General features: G+C 49.3%; 2 protein-coding genes across 7 annotated transcripts in view; both read right to left on the bottom strand.

Moving 5' to 3' along the window:
- CORO1C (coronin 1C) overlaps nt 1-15503 on the bottom strand; it is a 197000-nt gene that overhangs the window by 69260 nt on the left and 112237 nt on the right. The window lies entirely within an intron of this gene.
- SSH1 (slingshot protein phosphatase 1) overlaps nt 1-15503 on the bottom strand; it is a 40092-nt gene that overhangs the window by 11978 nt on the left and 12611 nt on the right. For 4 of the 6 annotated variants that reach the window (XM_051633863.1, XM_051633866.1, XM_051633867.1 and 1 more), the window contains 7 exons: nt 8045-8148; nt 6178-6242; nt 5305-5426; nt 3090-3158; nt 2603-2668; nt 1015-1209; nt 663-756 (listed from right to left, as the gene is read on the bottom strand). In XM_051633863.1, the coding sequence (XP_051489823.1) occupies nt 663-756; nt 1015-1209; nt 2603-2668; nt 3090-3158; nt 5305-5426; nt 6178-6242; nt 8045-8148 (715 nt within the window). The other 2 variants (XM_051633865.1, XM_051633864.1) reach the window with 2 other exon arrangements.

Genomic DNA, 15503 nt, shown 5'->3' on the forward strand with positions numbered 1-15503 from the left:
GGCTGGACCTACTTACACCAGCCAGCAGGACAGATCCACACGAGCTTTAGCCTTGACTTGGGATTTTCCATCCATAAACTCACAAGCAAAACTTTGTCTGCAAGTCCCTCTGACATTTGTTCAGGAACAAAGAAAACAAAACCTCCCAATAGAGCTGACAAGGAGAAAGGAAAGCCAACACTTTGCTCTGCTCTGTCCATGAGCAAATGAAGATCAGGACACTCCTCTAACCCCACTGCGAGGCCTCAAGCCACCAACTGCAGCTTTTGAGAGTGCTCCTTTGCTTGTGCACCTCCCAGGGCTGCACCCAGGAATGAGTGGCTGCAAATTCATTGCTTGGACAAACCTACACGTGCTGCAACCAACTTGTGAGGCAGGTGCCTCCTCTGCTGCCACTCTGTTGGCCAAGAACCAGGTACTTGGCATTTGAAAGTCACATACTTGTTCTTAGGGTTTGAAAAACACACTGGGGTGTTGGTGTTACCCTGATTTTCCTGCTGGGGATGCAGAGCAAAGCCAGAGAGCAGAGTCTCCCGGGAACCGTTGGAAACACGCTGCAAAGCCAAGGATACCCAGTCACAGGGTGTCTCCTCCTGAGTGCAGCACTCTCTGGAAATGGAGTCCAGCGGGAAGAAGATGACTGCAGGAAATTTTCTATTTACCTCCTTGGAAGTCACATTTTCCAGGTCTTTGCTCATCATGATGCTCCGGAGCTTGGCTTTAATGAGCCGCTCTGTCCGTTCCCGCTCAGTTGGCCTGGAAAGGGAGAGGAGGGGGTGTCCCCAGGCTGGCAGGGAACAGACAGAGCAGCTCACACTGTGCAGAGGAGTGGTGGCAGAGACTCAACTTAAAAGCAATTTTTATGAGAATAAAGGAAGAAAAAAAAAAAAACAACACAACATCTGAAGACATTTATGCAAAGAAAGGAAATGAGCCACCGGAGGAACAAAAGGGAGAAGGGGAGATTTCTCTCGTGAGCCAAGACAACTTTTTTTAATAAAATTCAGGACTGACTTGTCAACAAAGAGGGCTGGAGAGTCGGGGCGGGTGGACTCCAGGTCCTGCATGGCATTCCACTCGTTGATGCAGCTCTGGTCAGAGCTGATGCAGCTCTCATAGTAGGTGGCCCAGACCAAGGCCATCCCACCAGGGAAGTAGTTGTACCTTCTGGCAACTTCGCAGGCTTTATGGAGGATCTGTAAAGCAGACCTGCAAGTTTGGAGAAGAAATGTGTGCAGACATGAGCAGCAGGGACTGGCAGAGCAGGATCAGAGAGATTTTCAGGGGGAAAAAAGAAGAAAGAAAAAAAAAAAAAAAAAAGAAAAAGATTTTCAGCATTGTTTGTTGCAGGTTGTTTTCTGAGCTGTAGGTTTATTGTACCTGAGTTCAGAGAGGGCACAAATGCACCTTGGAGGCCTTCTCAAGAGCTGGCCCAAAGCAGGGGCTGAAATCTTCTCCTGATTAACATGCAAGCACAAGGCACAAGTTGCTCTGGGATCTAATCATTAGCTAACTCGTAAAGCCAGACCAAAGAAAAATAAAGAACATGGACAATTTTCAAACCACCTTCAGCAAGGAGTCAAAAGCCTATTTACCAGCATTCTTGGCCCCTGACATGCTCCAGGGACAAGGCCCAGATTGGGTCATTTGTTTTTGCAAATTCTAGCATTACTTTTTCCTTCCTTCCCCCCACATTTTTCCTTTTTTTTTTTTTTTTTTTTCTTTTTTCAAGACTCTGCTCTGAAGATGTCATTGCACTGAAGGCATTAACCACATCTGAGGCTGCCAACAGGAGGGGCCGAGTTAAAAAATGACAAGAACAAGAGTTCCATTTGTTCCTGTACCAAACCATCCCCAGCACAACATCCTTCTCCACATCTATATCTTTTCCCCATCAGATGCTGCAAGGACAGGGATCTCTCGAGGCTCCAACAGGAGCCAACAAGCTGCCCAGGCCAAAAGAGATGCATTTGTTCTCTGTAGGGCCGGGTAGCAGACTCTTCCAAGGAGGAATTTGCTGGCACAGCTCCTGCTGATTCAGCCACCTCTGCTTCAGTGTTTTGGAATCCCTGCACATGGGAGGGGTGACAGGAGCTGAAAGGTGAACAGGCACCCGGGGCAGCAGGGGAGTTTCGGCAGCAGGAACCCCAGGTTGGCCCCAGTAACGAGGCAGAACACAGGGAATGCCACTGGGAATGCCACTGGATTGGCAGTGGGTCCCCAGGCTCCTCCCTCTGCCAGTTGGAAAAATATGTGGAGAGAAGAAAGACTGGGTGTGCAGCCTGATGAATCCAAGTTGGTCTTTCATGGTTATTCAGCTCACTGGTGCCCTTTTCCCTTATACTGAAGAGGACATTGCTGCTCTGAGCAGAGGCAGAAGGTCCTGTTTTCAGACCAGAAACCACCCTCTGGTCCTGTTCTGGGCTCAGTATTCTCCCAGTCCCTTTACAGCACCACTACCTGCTGACACAGGACAGCATCACTGCTGCAGCTCACTAAGCACCAATTATGGAGAATGCTAAAATGCAGTTTGTTCATTTGTTTTTAATTTGCTCACAGAAATGACAGCCTCTTTCTCAAGAGAGCTAATTAACACACATACCACATGGCTTGCACTGACACTGGCTTGAAGATGTGCATCCTCCCTGCAGTGCTCACGCTGAAGCCACTGAGAGAAAGGGAAAAAAACACCCACAGTCAGAAACTGCTCTTCTCTGCATCACGAGCTACAAACAGGTACTGCCAGGCAGCTCCAGGAGCACTCACAGACCAAAACAAACAGGGATGAGATTTTCTATCACTGATTGTCCAACATCCTTGCAAATAAGAAGGGTGAGTGGGCACCCTTCCCGGTGCAAGGAATGGGAGCTGCACCCCTGGAGGGGAATTTCAGAGAATGGTCACTGGGTATCCCAGGTTCCACTCAGCAGTTTGAGGGCAGCAAGACAAAACTCCCTGTCTGAGCAAGAAGACTGCAGCTGTGAATCCAAAATTGGAACTTCATTTGCAAGGCGATGGAGAATCTCTCCTAGAACAGCCCCCAAGTAGGGAAGGACACTCACATTTATCCTTTTAATGTGGTTTCTTACCCATCACCATCAAGATGGATTTTAGTATCACTCCACAGGCGAAGAACCATTCCTATAGTGCAGCTTTTACTGGAAGAGAGGTTGTTACACAGGATGTTAAATATAGGCCACAGTGCAGTCATGCCAATATCCTAAATTATTAATACCCTTTAATTTTTAAAATCCTCAAGGCTTGCTCTAGTAATTCCTAGTAATATCTTAGGCCATCAAATGCCTGACACACAAGGAGACCAGGAGCTGAAGTCAGAAGGTCTACCCTGGCATTAGCATGCTGCCTGCTCCATGGGGCTGGAGAAAGGTCAGAGAAGCAGGAGTCAAGACTCCCAGCTCCTCCCTCCCCTCCAGGAAGCACTGCAGGATTTGCCCCACATCTCTCCTGCTCTCTCCAGGAGCTCCATGCAGGGCAGGTCCCCACCAGGACCCAGAAGCAGCTGGCAGGGGTCTGGCTGCAGAGGTTCAGCTCCCTGGAGGGAAGCAGAGAGCAAGGCCTGGGAGGTGGCAGAGCTGCCACTGCCCTTCCCCAGGGGGACCCCAGGGGCCCTCCAAAGGGCTGTGTGTTCCATTTGCACTTCATCACTCTGGCTGGTGGGGAAGACAAAAACAGATTTTATGAGTTTACCTAACCCAGAAGAACACTTTCATTGCAGAGATGCAATCTGGCAAGAAAACTGTGCCATAATGGGGGACAGTGACTTTCAAGCAGTAAATAATTAAGCTACTGCAATATTAAAGTTTGAAAGGACATTGGGATGCATTCAGCAATAGCCAGTTAGCAAAGAACTCAGGTTTTTTGTTCTTTCCCTTTCCTTTTTCAGCCTCCAGCTGCTTTCTGCAACAGATGAAAGCATCTGACAGGCCAGTTTGAACACACATGTGGCCAATGTGCACTTTAGAGCCTGGTGAGAAAAAATGGTTTTTATTAAACAGATGTAAAAGGAATAAAATGCAGCAAAGTGCCTGACTGATCAAGCTGTCAGAGCCAGAACACTTCCAGCTCAGCACTGACAGCTGAGCCCCAGCACAGAGCCACAGAGTCACCCCATGAAGCCACGGATGCCAACTGACTTCTTTATGCATGAAACTCACCCTAACCAACAAAACCTTTGGCCTTCAGGGGACAGTGGCTGAAACAGCAGCTCACTCTACAGTCAGGATGGATCTGTCATAACTTTTCCACCTTCCCTCTCATCTCCCACCACCAGTCACCAGGAGCATATTATTGCTTCAGGTTTGAAGAGGACACAGCACACAAACATTCACTGCTGTTGCACACGAGTGTGCCACGGGGAGATGCTGCATTAGTTTCCTCCCTAACACCAAGAGTAAGTGATTTAACAGCAGATACAAGAGGCAGCATCAAAGCCAATGACAATCAGCTTATGAGGAAGGCACAGCTGGGAGTTTCCCTGCAGCTCTCACTGCAGAAGCTTCCCCGTTCCACTGACAGTAATGGAAACAACCACTAAGGTTTTCCAAAAAGAAAACCAAAGTCCCACTGGCTGCACCAGCACGACAGGGCAGCTTGCTAAACCAGGGGAGAACAGAAATAACAGCCTGGAAGCTCTGACTTCTAACTCCAGCTCTGCCAAACCAGCCTTCTCTCTCTGAGCCAAGAGCTTTTCTGCCTTGGTTTACTCACCTAGAACGGGAATAATGTGAGAGGGTTTGTGATAACAAAATATTTTGTTTGCCTTTCCAAACACTATGTGCTCTTATCAGTTAGACAAAAGAAACAGCTCATTACTGACACATTTGTTTGTTGGTTTTGGAGGCACTTTTGCAGTATATTGTTTTGATGTTATTAGGCAACTAAGCTACCCCCCCAAAAAACCAGCCCCATTGCATCATACCATCCACAGGCTTGAAGTCTGGTGCACAGATTAAATAAGTTCCAGTTCTGCAAATGTGTCTGTAAGAGCATTTTGTAGTGAGCAGACAGCAAACTACCACTGCCAAGGTAGATGAACAGCCCTACAGATGGATCCCATGTGATCACTTCACCCACAACTCCCCAGAGGCTCCAAGGAGACCAAAAGCTTTCTGGAACAAAAAAACCCACCCTCTCAACCGGGCACAAAACCCAACACACGTCCCTTCCCTTGCTAGAATTTGCAGATATGTGTAACGTAACTGCTTGGGGACAGTCTGGTGTCGACAGGCTTCCCAGAGAAGCCAGCCTGCCCCGTTTCCAAGCTCAGCCTTGCCTCAGACATACCTCTCCTTGCTGGAGAAATCCACCCCCAGCAGAATGTTCTCCTCCGTGTCCTGCCGGCCGCTGCTGTACACCACCACCATGTACCGCACTCGGTCTGTCCACACACTTTCCAAACGGACAGCCTAGGAAAGGGTCACCAAGCTTTGCACCCCAGCTTTCGGATAACGACTACTTCCACTGCTGCCTAATAATCTTTTCAAGGTGCAATCGTGCTCAAAAGCTTCACTGAGTATGAAAGACACAGGGAGAGTCGGTCCAGCAGGGCTGGGCGCCAGCTTGACTTGGCGCGGGGTGGGGAGCTGATGAGCCCAGACTACCTGCCCCAGTTTGGAGAAATCCTGCAAAATGCTACTTGAAGATTTGTTCTAAAGAGGTGTGACTAGAAAGTTGGTAAAAATATTGGTCATGCACTGAACTGAAAACGGAGGCAAGTTCAAGGGATTCTTCCACTGAAATCAGCCAGGCATGCTGGAGGGATCACTGACACCAACTGTTCTGCAGCCACTTCGGTAGCCTCTGCAGGTTCCTCTAAAAGAAAGCCCAGCCCCGCTTGGATGCAGTTTCAAGACTGACTTAAGAGTGTCCACTAGCATCAGCAAGCTCCTGCCTCTTCTCCTATATCAGTGTTTGTCAGCTGACTGGAAAATTTAACTTAACAAAACAAACACACTTCAGGCAGGTCAGTTTTTTCACTCAACTCATGACCTAGATGTAAGGACCAGGGCAAAAGGAGTGGAAAGGCAGTAGGGCTGGGAGCACAGAGTTCAGCTGATTCTGAAACCTAGGATGTGCCAGTGCTTTCTGTGAACCTCCACAGGTCTGTTTTTAATGCCTCCAATAGGAAGGAGAGCAGGAAAATGTCTCTTTTCTTACCAGTTTGATCCTGTCCTCACAGCGAAGGAGGTTGATCATCACCTGGAGGTGTTGGGGCAAATCACCTGCAGGGAAAGCAGAGGAAAAAAAATCAGAAAAGGTCTCTCACTTGCTGCACTACAAGTCAGCAGAGTCCTGACCTTTAATGAAACTGGATGTTTCTAAGTAAAAAAAATACCATTTATGGGAGGCAAATTAACTTTATTGCCCCAGAGTACTGACAGAAGTGAGCTTCTTGGATCAGCATTATCTGTGTGAGAGCTTGACCAGATGGTATTTGGAAGCTACCAAATGTACTGAAACCAACTGTGACTGGCACACAGGATGATATTCTTCCTGTTACAGCCTCTTAGAGAAGACAGAAGGACATGGGCACTGAGGGCAGGGGAAGAGGAGGCAGGAAGAAAAACTGATCAAAAAAAAAAAAAAGAAACAAAGGAGAAAAATAACTCTGACTTGTGAAACACAGACAGGATTGTGGGACCAGGCCCCCTGGCCTTAAGGAGGTGTGTCTGAACATGAGAAACTCCCAAGGAAGGGCTGCAGGAAAGGCTCAGTTTGGGTGATGGATCCCTCCTATCTCAAAGTGCTGCTCATCCAACAAGTCCCTTAGGGTCTAGAGCAGTGGGTACATTTCTGTCAGGGGAAAGTAAGCGAAAGGAACACAGAGTCTACAAGAAAACGAGACAAGTTCACATCTAATAACTGGGTAATGTGCTCATAACTTTCCATACAAGATAAAATTCCTTCCGTAGGATGCTTGCCGGGTATATGGAATTGCTGACAATTAAAGAAACCCAAAGCCAAGCTTGGCATTCAAATACCCTCTTTGTGCTTGGAGTGTTTACTAAGCAGCAGCCACACAGTACCACACTGTGCCTTTCCCACATGCTCCTGCTCTCAAAATGCCCCATGAGCTTATTTCTCCTTTCCCAGTGATCAATTATTCTAAAACTGTCCAAGACAGAAGGTGTGGAAACACTGGGTGAGTAGAATCCACCTTCCTGAACCCCCTACCTGCTTATCAGTTCTTATGTATCTTTGCCCAACACCTCCCTACCATTTCTTCCCACCAGTCTGGGATACTGGATGGGACTGGGGGAACAAGGACAGTCTGCTCTTAAACCATGGTTAGATCTCACAGGCCAGATTGTCATGAGGTAACTGAATAGGGGATTTTCCTGAAACCAGGAAAGGGGACATAAAGAGCTAAGAAACCTATGTTTATCCAGAGACCCAAAGGACATTAAAATGCTCCTCACTCTTCCCAGCAACATCAAATGGAACAAGAAACAGGTAGTTCCAAAAGAACAAATGGTGTCAGCTGGCACCACAAGTCCCAAGCTTCAGATTACTGGAGGCTGGGAGAGCACTGGGAGAAATGTCCCCACTGTGCTGAAATCAGGGCCTTGGTAACTACAGAGGAGGTGCCAAGAGCCCTGTGACTCAACCCATCCAATTTTCCTCCCCACAGGGGGAAGCCAAGACAAATCACTGAAGCACAAGTGACGTTTCTCCATCTGCAGCTGTGGGGCACAGGGACACATTCAGCAGAGACCCTCAGGCTCAGCAGGCTGCCCTGCCCAAGGAGTGCCACCCTGCATGCCATCATGTCTGCAGAGAATCAGTTCCTACTCCAGCTACAGTTCTGAGAAAATGACAAAGGTTTCAACAAAGACTCAATAATCCCACATTCCCATTCAAATCCAGTGGGCTGGAAACCTGCTTTTACTCAGCAGGTTGTACAAGACACTAATGACAATTAGAGGGGTCACCCACCCACGCGTGCTGCTGGCCTGCCCACAAGGCAGGATGAGCAGCAAAGCAAGAGGGAAAAACAATCTCAGGAGGTGATTTAATCCACTACCTGCATGTTTGTGAGGATGCTGGAGACTTCTCTGGCCCTGGGCGCTGTTTCCTTGCTGCAAGAAAAGGGCTGCACCTTTCACCATGAAAAAGCTCTCGCTGAGGCTGGAAAACAAACGACAGAGGAGGTCAGCTGAAAGGGAACATCAGCAAGAGGCATGCTCAGGTCTGTAGGCCCAGGGAAAGAAGGGCTTCCTCTCACTAAAAAGTAGCAGGATTTTGCCCTGAGAAGCTGTTCCCACAGTGTGATCCTGCCACTTGCACGGCGTGACTCCAGGATTATTCATGGATTATTCACATGTCATTTTCCACCAACATTTTACTACTTGGTCATTGCAGGAGATACTTGCCTGAGCTGTCATGGGCTGAAATTACTTTAACATTTGATTATCAAATTCTGTAACTTAAAACCAGTAGAGGGTATGACTCTTTACAGGCTTAGACCTGTAAAGATCAGGTTCCAAGTCAATCAGTCCCTGCTAATTTCAATTCTTGAGACTCTGGAATGCAAAAACAAGAACAGGCAACCATGAACCGTCTGTAGATGTCAAGAGAAAGGGAGGGCAGATGAAACCTGCACATCACAAGAGAAAGGAAACTGCACTGAAACCTCAGGGGAGAAAACAACCGACACAAAAGCAGAGTTTGCTCTGGCTAGAAACTGCTGGCCTGGAAAATACGGCTGCTAGGAAGGCAGGTGACAGTGTGTACAAAGACAGGGGGTTTTTCCACAGTCAGATGACACTCAGGCCTCAGAAGAGAACTGAAGATAAGTCTGAACAAAACCAGTAGTTACAGTAAGCAGCAGCACAAGCCCAATTACAATGTACCGTGACGCACTGGCGAGCGTTGCAGAAACAGGCTTGGACTTAAGTGGTGAAGTTTCCATCTCCCAACAAGGCTGAAAATCAACATCTCCCAAGCTGCTGCCTTTTAGTTGCCACAGTAACTGCTTACACTGCACTTCCCACACCACTCACAACAGCACCAGAGACATCCCTTGCCTCAAAGCCCAATTTTGTGCCGCCCTACGCTTCCCAACATAGATCATCGTTAATTACTGTCTGCTATCTACTATATATAAATGCTCCATTATGAGATTGTGCTACATGGGAGTTACTTATGCTACAGAAAGTGGTCCCACAGGAGTTGCTCCTCCCAGAAGTCATCTGTTCTGTACTTTATCTGGGGTCTTTGCCTTTGGGCAGAAGTGAGCCTCAGTGCTCCATTCTACCTTAGTGGTTTTGGGAAGACAGACACGAATTTCATGTCTTTTCAGCTTTCAATTCAAGTTCAGATTTTCCCTTCTCTGAGAACACAGCCAAGCTTCCCAGGCAAAGCTCCCTCATTTTTCAACTGAGTCTTCACGGTGCAAATGTCCCAGAAAAATCTGCATGAGTTTTAAATTTGATTTTTCAGCTGCTTTTAGAAACCGAACTAAAATTTTTGCCTAAGTTCCAGCCTCCACAAGTAACATATCAGATGAATAAAATGCCAGCAGAACAACAGCACTCTAATAAGCCCAAGCTTTTCTCCATTTACACTCCCACAGTATTGCAGCTCTCCCCACTCACTTCTCCAGCAAGTTGTGTGGGACCAGGAGCCGCGTGGAGCTTGCCTGGGGTCCCAAAGGCCGGCTCCGTTCTGCCGGCACACACGCTAACAGCAGGAATTTAGTTCATTCCAGAAGGGAGCCAGGAAGAGTCTGGTTTCCTTCACACCCCAGATCTCACAGGAAAGTGTTAAAAAAGGCCAGAAGTTACACAAAAGCTGTCGCACCAACACATGGGGTAGGATATTCAGCTGGATACCAGCCTCACACACACTCCGCCGGTGTTTCAGCAAGAGAAGGGAAGGGTTAGATAATGCCCAAGGAAACGATACACAGTATTCCTTTCCCAAGAATTTTGGGAAATATTTCTTGGGGACAGGGAAAAAATATCCCTGCAGGATATTCTTTTATCCCTAATAAAGTACTGACTGGGATTTCTACAGCAGGAAAAACCCTGGAAGAGTCAGAGCTCCTTCCCAAAGGCATTGGTAACTCCTGCTCTGAGGGTTCCCCGGACGTTCTCCTCTCCTGCAGTCTGGAAATCTTTCCCAATAAAGCAGGACATTCCCAGTTGCAGGCAAATGAGCAAGCTGTGCTGCAGGAGCAGAAAGGGGCTGCAGGGAAGGGACAGCCCACACAACAAAACTTTTCTCCCCATGTATTCATCTGTGTGGAAATGAATCATAAAGGTTGGAAAGGACCTTAAAGATCAAGTTCCAACTGCCCCTTGCCATGAGCAGGGAGCCCTACCGTGAGCAGGGAACCCTACCACCAGACCAGGTTGCACAAAACTGGAAAGCGAAGCCAAGGAACCTGTGGAGAGCAAGGTTTCTTGTCTTCATTTAGATGTTTGTTCCCTGCACTGTGCACGAAGCTCCCGCAGCACAGCTCGCTGTGACCCTGAGCACCCCTCCCTCCCTTCCCACCGCTCCCCGTGCTCCCCAATTCCCACAGAAACTCCCGTTTCCACACGCCCAGCACAGCCCTCTCTGCAAAAGGCTCCTGCTTCACACCATGTTGAACAGCAACATCACCTGAGACCACCCCTGACCCCTGCTCTGGGAACACTTTTTGCTCTCAGCCACTTCACACAACTGCTCCAGAAGACAGCTAACAAAATAAAAGTGAGAAAAAGCCCAGGCACAATATTCCAACCCAGTTTTAAAAAGCCCTTTTAAATCCTGCAGTTCTAGCAGACAACTAACACTCCTGCCTCTCCCAAAAGTCTCCCAAAGAACAGAAAGATCCCATCATTACAGAACGTCCCCAACTTTTGACCCTCAGCAGCTGAGATGAATGCCCCAGTAAGCAGCATTTGTTAGCAGCAGAAAAACGAGGGGTTTATACATACTAGTTTGGATGGGTTTTCTTTGAACAGCAGAAGCATTGTGCTGGCCCAAGAGTCAGACAGAAGTCAGTAAATTCGAAAAGATTCATAACTAGCTGTAAAACTCACATCCTTTTGCTTCTAAACCCATAAAAAAAAAAGGAGGAAAAAGTTGACCGTAGATTCTGAGCGGAGCAGAGAAATCGTGTCTGTTGATGCTACCCAGGAACTGGATGACTTTTACAGAACACTGTGTCTTCCACTGATATCCTGGCTTGAAAAAACACTTGTCCTAACATATCCTGATGAAAGAGGGCCATTCAGGAGGGGGAAAAACCAGCTGAGGCTCGTCTAATCATTTCCCTCCTCCAGACTTGTTTGTTTGTTTGCTTCCTCCCGCCTGCTCCGAAAGGAACGCAGCATCGACCAGCCACCCTGGACCTTCGCCCCTCGCCATGGGAAGTCCAGATTCCCTGGGACAGGACTAGATGAAAAGCATCATATCAACTAATACCTGTTTGCTTCTTTACAATTAAAAAGCTGCCAGCCACCACTGTAACACAGGCATGACAAAAGCATTAGCTGTCACATGAAAATGCTTCTTTACTTACTGTACAGCTACCAGGGCTGGATTTTTCAAGAGTGACTTGCGAGTCACTGAGCTACTACAGAACAAAAAACTCTTTCAGGTGGTTTGGTATTTATTTCTGTGGTTGGCTACAACCAAATTCACTGAAAACTTGCTTCTTATAGACCCCTAATTCCTTCTCGAGGCACAAACCATAATGACATGCTTGTGTTTCACCAGTACCATGAGCCTGAGCAGGGGGAGAAGCAGCTTTCTGTTCCATTGTCACCTGGCCCACTGGCATGCCCAACAGAACCCACCCATTCCCTGGATGCCCTTCCAGGAATCCTGACCAGCACAGCTGCTTCATGGGAGTCATGTCAGGCTCTCAAATAAATGCAAAACCCAGTTTGGTCCCAGCCCCAGGACCCTGGTGCTCCAGCACAGCTGCAGACCAGTCCTCCTTTCCTTCCATAACCTCAGCTGACCAAACTAGATGCATTAACCCCCCAGGGGAGGTAAAAACCCAGGGTTATGAGCACCTGGGAAATGCCAGAAGTGCCAGAAGGAAGGTTGTGATTCTGCAAAGCAGGGGCCCTTCTGCACCCAGAGGGCTGGCACCAAGGGGCTGGCAAGGAGAAGGTGCTTAGTGGTTGAGAGCAAGCTCCAGGGCCTCTTGCTTCACTGTCCCTTGCTCCATCCACTGGCTCCGTGCTGCTCAACTTGCCAAGGAAACATTTCTTCCCCTTTGGGAAAGCTCCAGAAGAGCGTGGCTGCAACACCCATCAGTGACATTTCCAGCTGCTTAAGAACACAACGGGCAGGGCCTTTCATCGTTACAAAGAGCCGCCCCCGGGCCCACAAAGGCCAGGAACAATCTGCTAAAACTCCTGGGTTTGGGAAGGAGAGGCAGAGCTGCTGGTGTTGCTGGACAGACAGAGCGAGCTGGAAACAACTGCCCGTGGCAGAACAACTCTCCCGCAGCAGCTCGGCTTGCTTTGCCATTGCAGCTCAGGCTGTGCTGTGTCCCAGCTAGGAACCCCCTGAGCCTCGGGGGTTCCAGATCCCCGTTTTAATGGGAACTCTTGCGGGATACAAGAAAACATTCAGTTAATACATCTTGTAGCTACATAACTCATCTCAAAATAACTATCCGCACAAAGAAGTTAGCAAAGAGAAAACCATTTTCCCTGGGAAGACACAGCCCAGCCTGAGGCTGATTCAGCAGTCTCTTGCTGGTCTAAGGATTCAAAAATAGTATCTAGCGAGAAGAGGCAGAACACAGAAACAGCAGAGTCTGTGTCTGTCTGGCTGGGAATCCCTGCTGCTCCCAGGAGTGCCTCAGGACTGCTCGGTGCATGGGATGCCCCAGGAGCCGGGTTCACCCCACCCCTCCAACAGCCTCCAGCCAGAGGCAGGTCCAGGGCAGACAGCAGAGAGGGGAGCAGCTCCTCACACCCAGGGCACAGGCTGTCCTCAGGAGCAGCCCAGCACCACGACAGGACAAGGCACTGCTCCTGATGGGTCTCAAAGCTTGCTTCAGCTAACCTTCAGAGCTCACCCCTGCACGGCCATTACATGGAAGTTATAACCTCCTCTCCCAAAAAGATCATGTCCCAGATGTGAAACACTGGCCCAGGCTGCCCAGAGAGGTGGCAGGTGGCCCATCCCTGGAAACGTTCAAGGTCAGGTTGGACAGGACTTTGAGCAACCTGATCAGGTTGAAGATGTCCCTGCTCACTGAAAGGAGGTTGGACTAGCTGACCTTTAAAGGTCCCTTTCAACCCAAACCATTCTATGATTCTGTCCTTTCAAGGTATCTGCCCTCACCTGAAGCTTTCTCTGTTTCTGTTTAACCTTTCATCTTGAGCAGCTCTCACCCTGTTGACCTGCCATGTGCTTGTGCAGCTCAGGCACAGAGCTCCACGTTCCAGAGAAGCTCTGCCATGAAACCTCGCCCAGGCACAGGGCCACCATCATACTCTCCAGGCACTAAATCTCTGTCAAATTAAGTTTCTCATTTTCCTCCTCATGAATGGAACAAAACACATGCATGGTGCAGGGGCAGAGAAGGTCATCTGTCCATCAGGGCTGAGTCAGAGCACCCAAGGGACAGCAATGGCCTCAGGGCTCATCTGACAGCAGGCTGCCCAGACTGCTGCACCAGAGCATGACCTTCCCCTCATCTGAGCACCCACCACTGCCGTGGTCAGACCAGGCACCTTGTTCTGCCCTTCCTACCCACCACATGCAAACCTCTCCCCATGCCCCGAGGAGCTGCCCTCCTGCAACCAGGTCCATGTGTTAGACACACAGAAAAGAGCAATAGTCACTTCTCTCAAGACTGGTCACACTTTAAACACACATGAACATGGCAGTGCCTCCTGGTTTCTTGGGTTTTATGGCATCTTCTGCTCAAAAACGTTTCCAGACTGACAAGGTGAGGAAAAAACAGGCCTCCCAAGCTCCACAAAAGTAACCACGCTGCCCTCTTCCACAGCCCCTTTGAGAATGAGGAAGAGAACTGATTGTTGGTTTTTTCCCCTTTTCTTTCCCCCTATTTTCTGCTCTGGGAGAAGCATCTCAGGGCAACTAAGCAAGAACAGAACCACATCCCTGGAGAGGGGCTCCCCAGGGCACCTCCCCGCTGCTCGGGGACCAAAGCAGCCCCTTGGGATGCTCCCACAGCCTGGCCAGCCCCTCCGTGTGCCAGAGGGTGGATTTCAAGGCAGGGCACTGGTGTGGGGAACCGTATCACAGTCACACTCGAAACACCAAGTGGAACCCAGCACGTCAAGCAGAAAGGGAGATGTGGGGAGAGAAAGAGCAGGAAGAGGTGGCGGCAGCTGCAGGGCCCCTGGGTCCCAGCCAGGCCAGCAGTTCAGGCACACAGACCCGTTGCTTTGCCTGGCAGGAGGAGGCACATCAGAGGACACTTCCTGACCAGGAAAGGGGCCTTTGGAAAGGGTGGGAGCCGCACAAAACAGCGCCAGGGAAAAATGAACTTCAAAGCCACTCGCTCACATGCTACTGTCCAGCCTGAGCAACAGCCCCGGGAGCCTTCAGCAGCAGCAGCAGGTCATTGCTCCTGCTTGTTCTGAAAGTACTTTGTGTGTTTCCAAGCGGCCTTTGCTCTGTGCCACACACCGGTCACGCAGGGTCTGGCGCCACAGAAAAGTGAAATGAAACTCAAAGGAATCACCTTTACAAGCACAGCTGATAGAATTGCCACGACTGCCCCTGCTCCCCGCAATCCGGAGCAGGCTGCTGAGCCGAGGGATGAACAGAGTGTCCCTCACCCAGCAGGGCCAGGAAAGACCTGACCTCAACACATGCAGCTCTGTTTTAAGCCAAAGTGCTACTGCAGACACAGAGGCTTTGAGACACGCTGGTAACTGACCTGTGATCCCAACTGCAGGAACCCAGCACACCCGCTAAAGTCAGCAAGAGCTGCCAGATCACTCGGATTGTGGTGCTCTGCCAAAACCTCCGGGATGCACCTCAAGTGGAGGCAGATACCTCCAGGGCAATTTTTGGAAAGGTGTCTTCTGAAATACTCATTTATTACAAAAAAAAAATATGCAGCTCAACTTCGATAGGTTATAAAAAGTCATTGCTTCTCAGACTTCCTGAGCTGGAAACAAGTCACCCAAGAAGAAAACCAAAACATGAGCTGTGAACCACAGCAAGTTCTGACATTCCTCCAGACACACAGAACATCTCCCCTTCCTCACAGGCAGCTGAGGCACCACCATGCAAAGGCAACAAGTTTCCTCCAAGGGTTCCAGGCAGCAGATCCTGCTGAGGGGGGATCTTGTCATGCCTGCCCACAGGGACAAACACTTCATCTGTTTCAGGGGAGATGGGGATGGTCAGGCAGGCAGGGAGACCCGCAGGCTTCGCTCTGGTGTTTCAGCAGCAAGGCACCAAAAGGGGAGTCCGAGCAGGTCTGGTTGGGCTGGAAGGCCCTCATCCCCAGAGCAAGAATGCTGAGAGGGCTTGAGACATGGCAG

Source organism: Apus apus, chromosome 16, assembly GCF_020740795.1.
Source record: "Apus apus isolate bApuApu2 chromosome 16, bApuApu2.pri.cur, whole genome shotgun sequence".
NCBI classification, from domain to species: Eukaryota; Metazoa; Chordata; class Aves; order Apodiformes; family Apodidae; genus Apus; species Apus apus.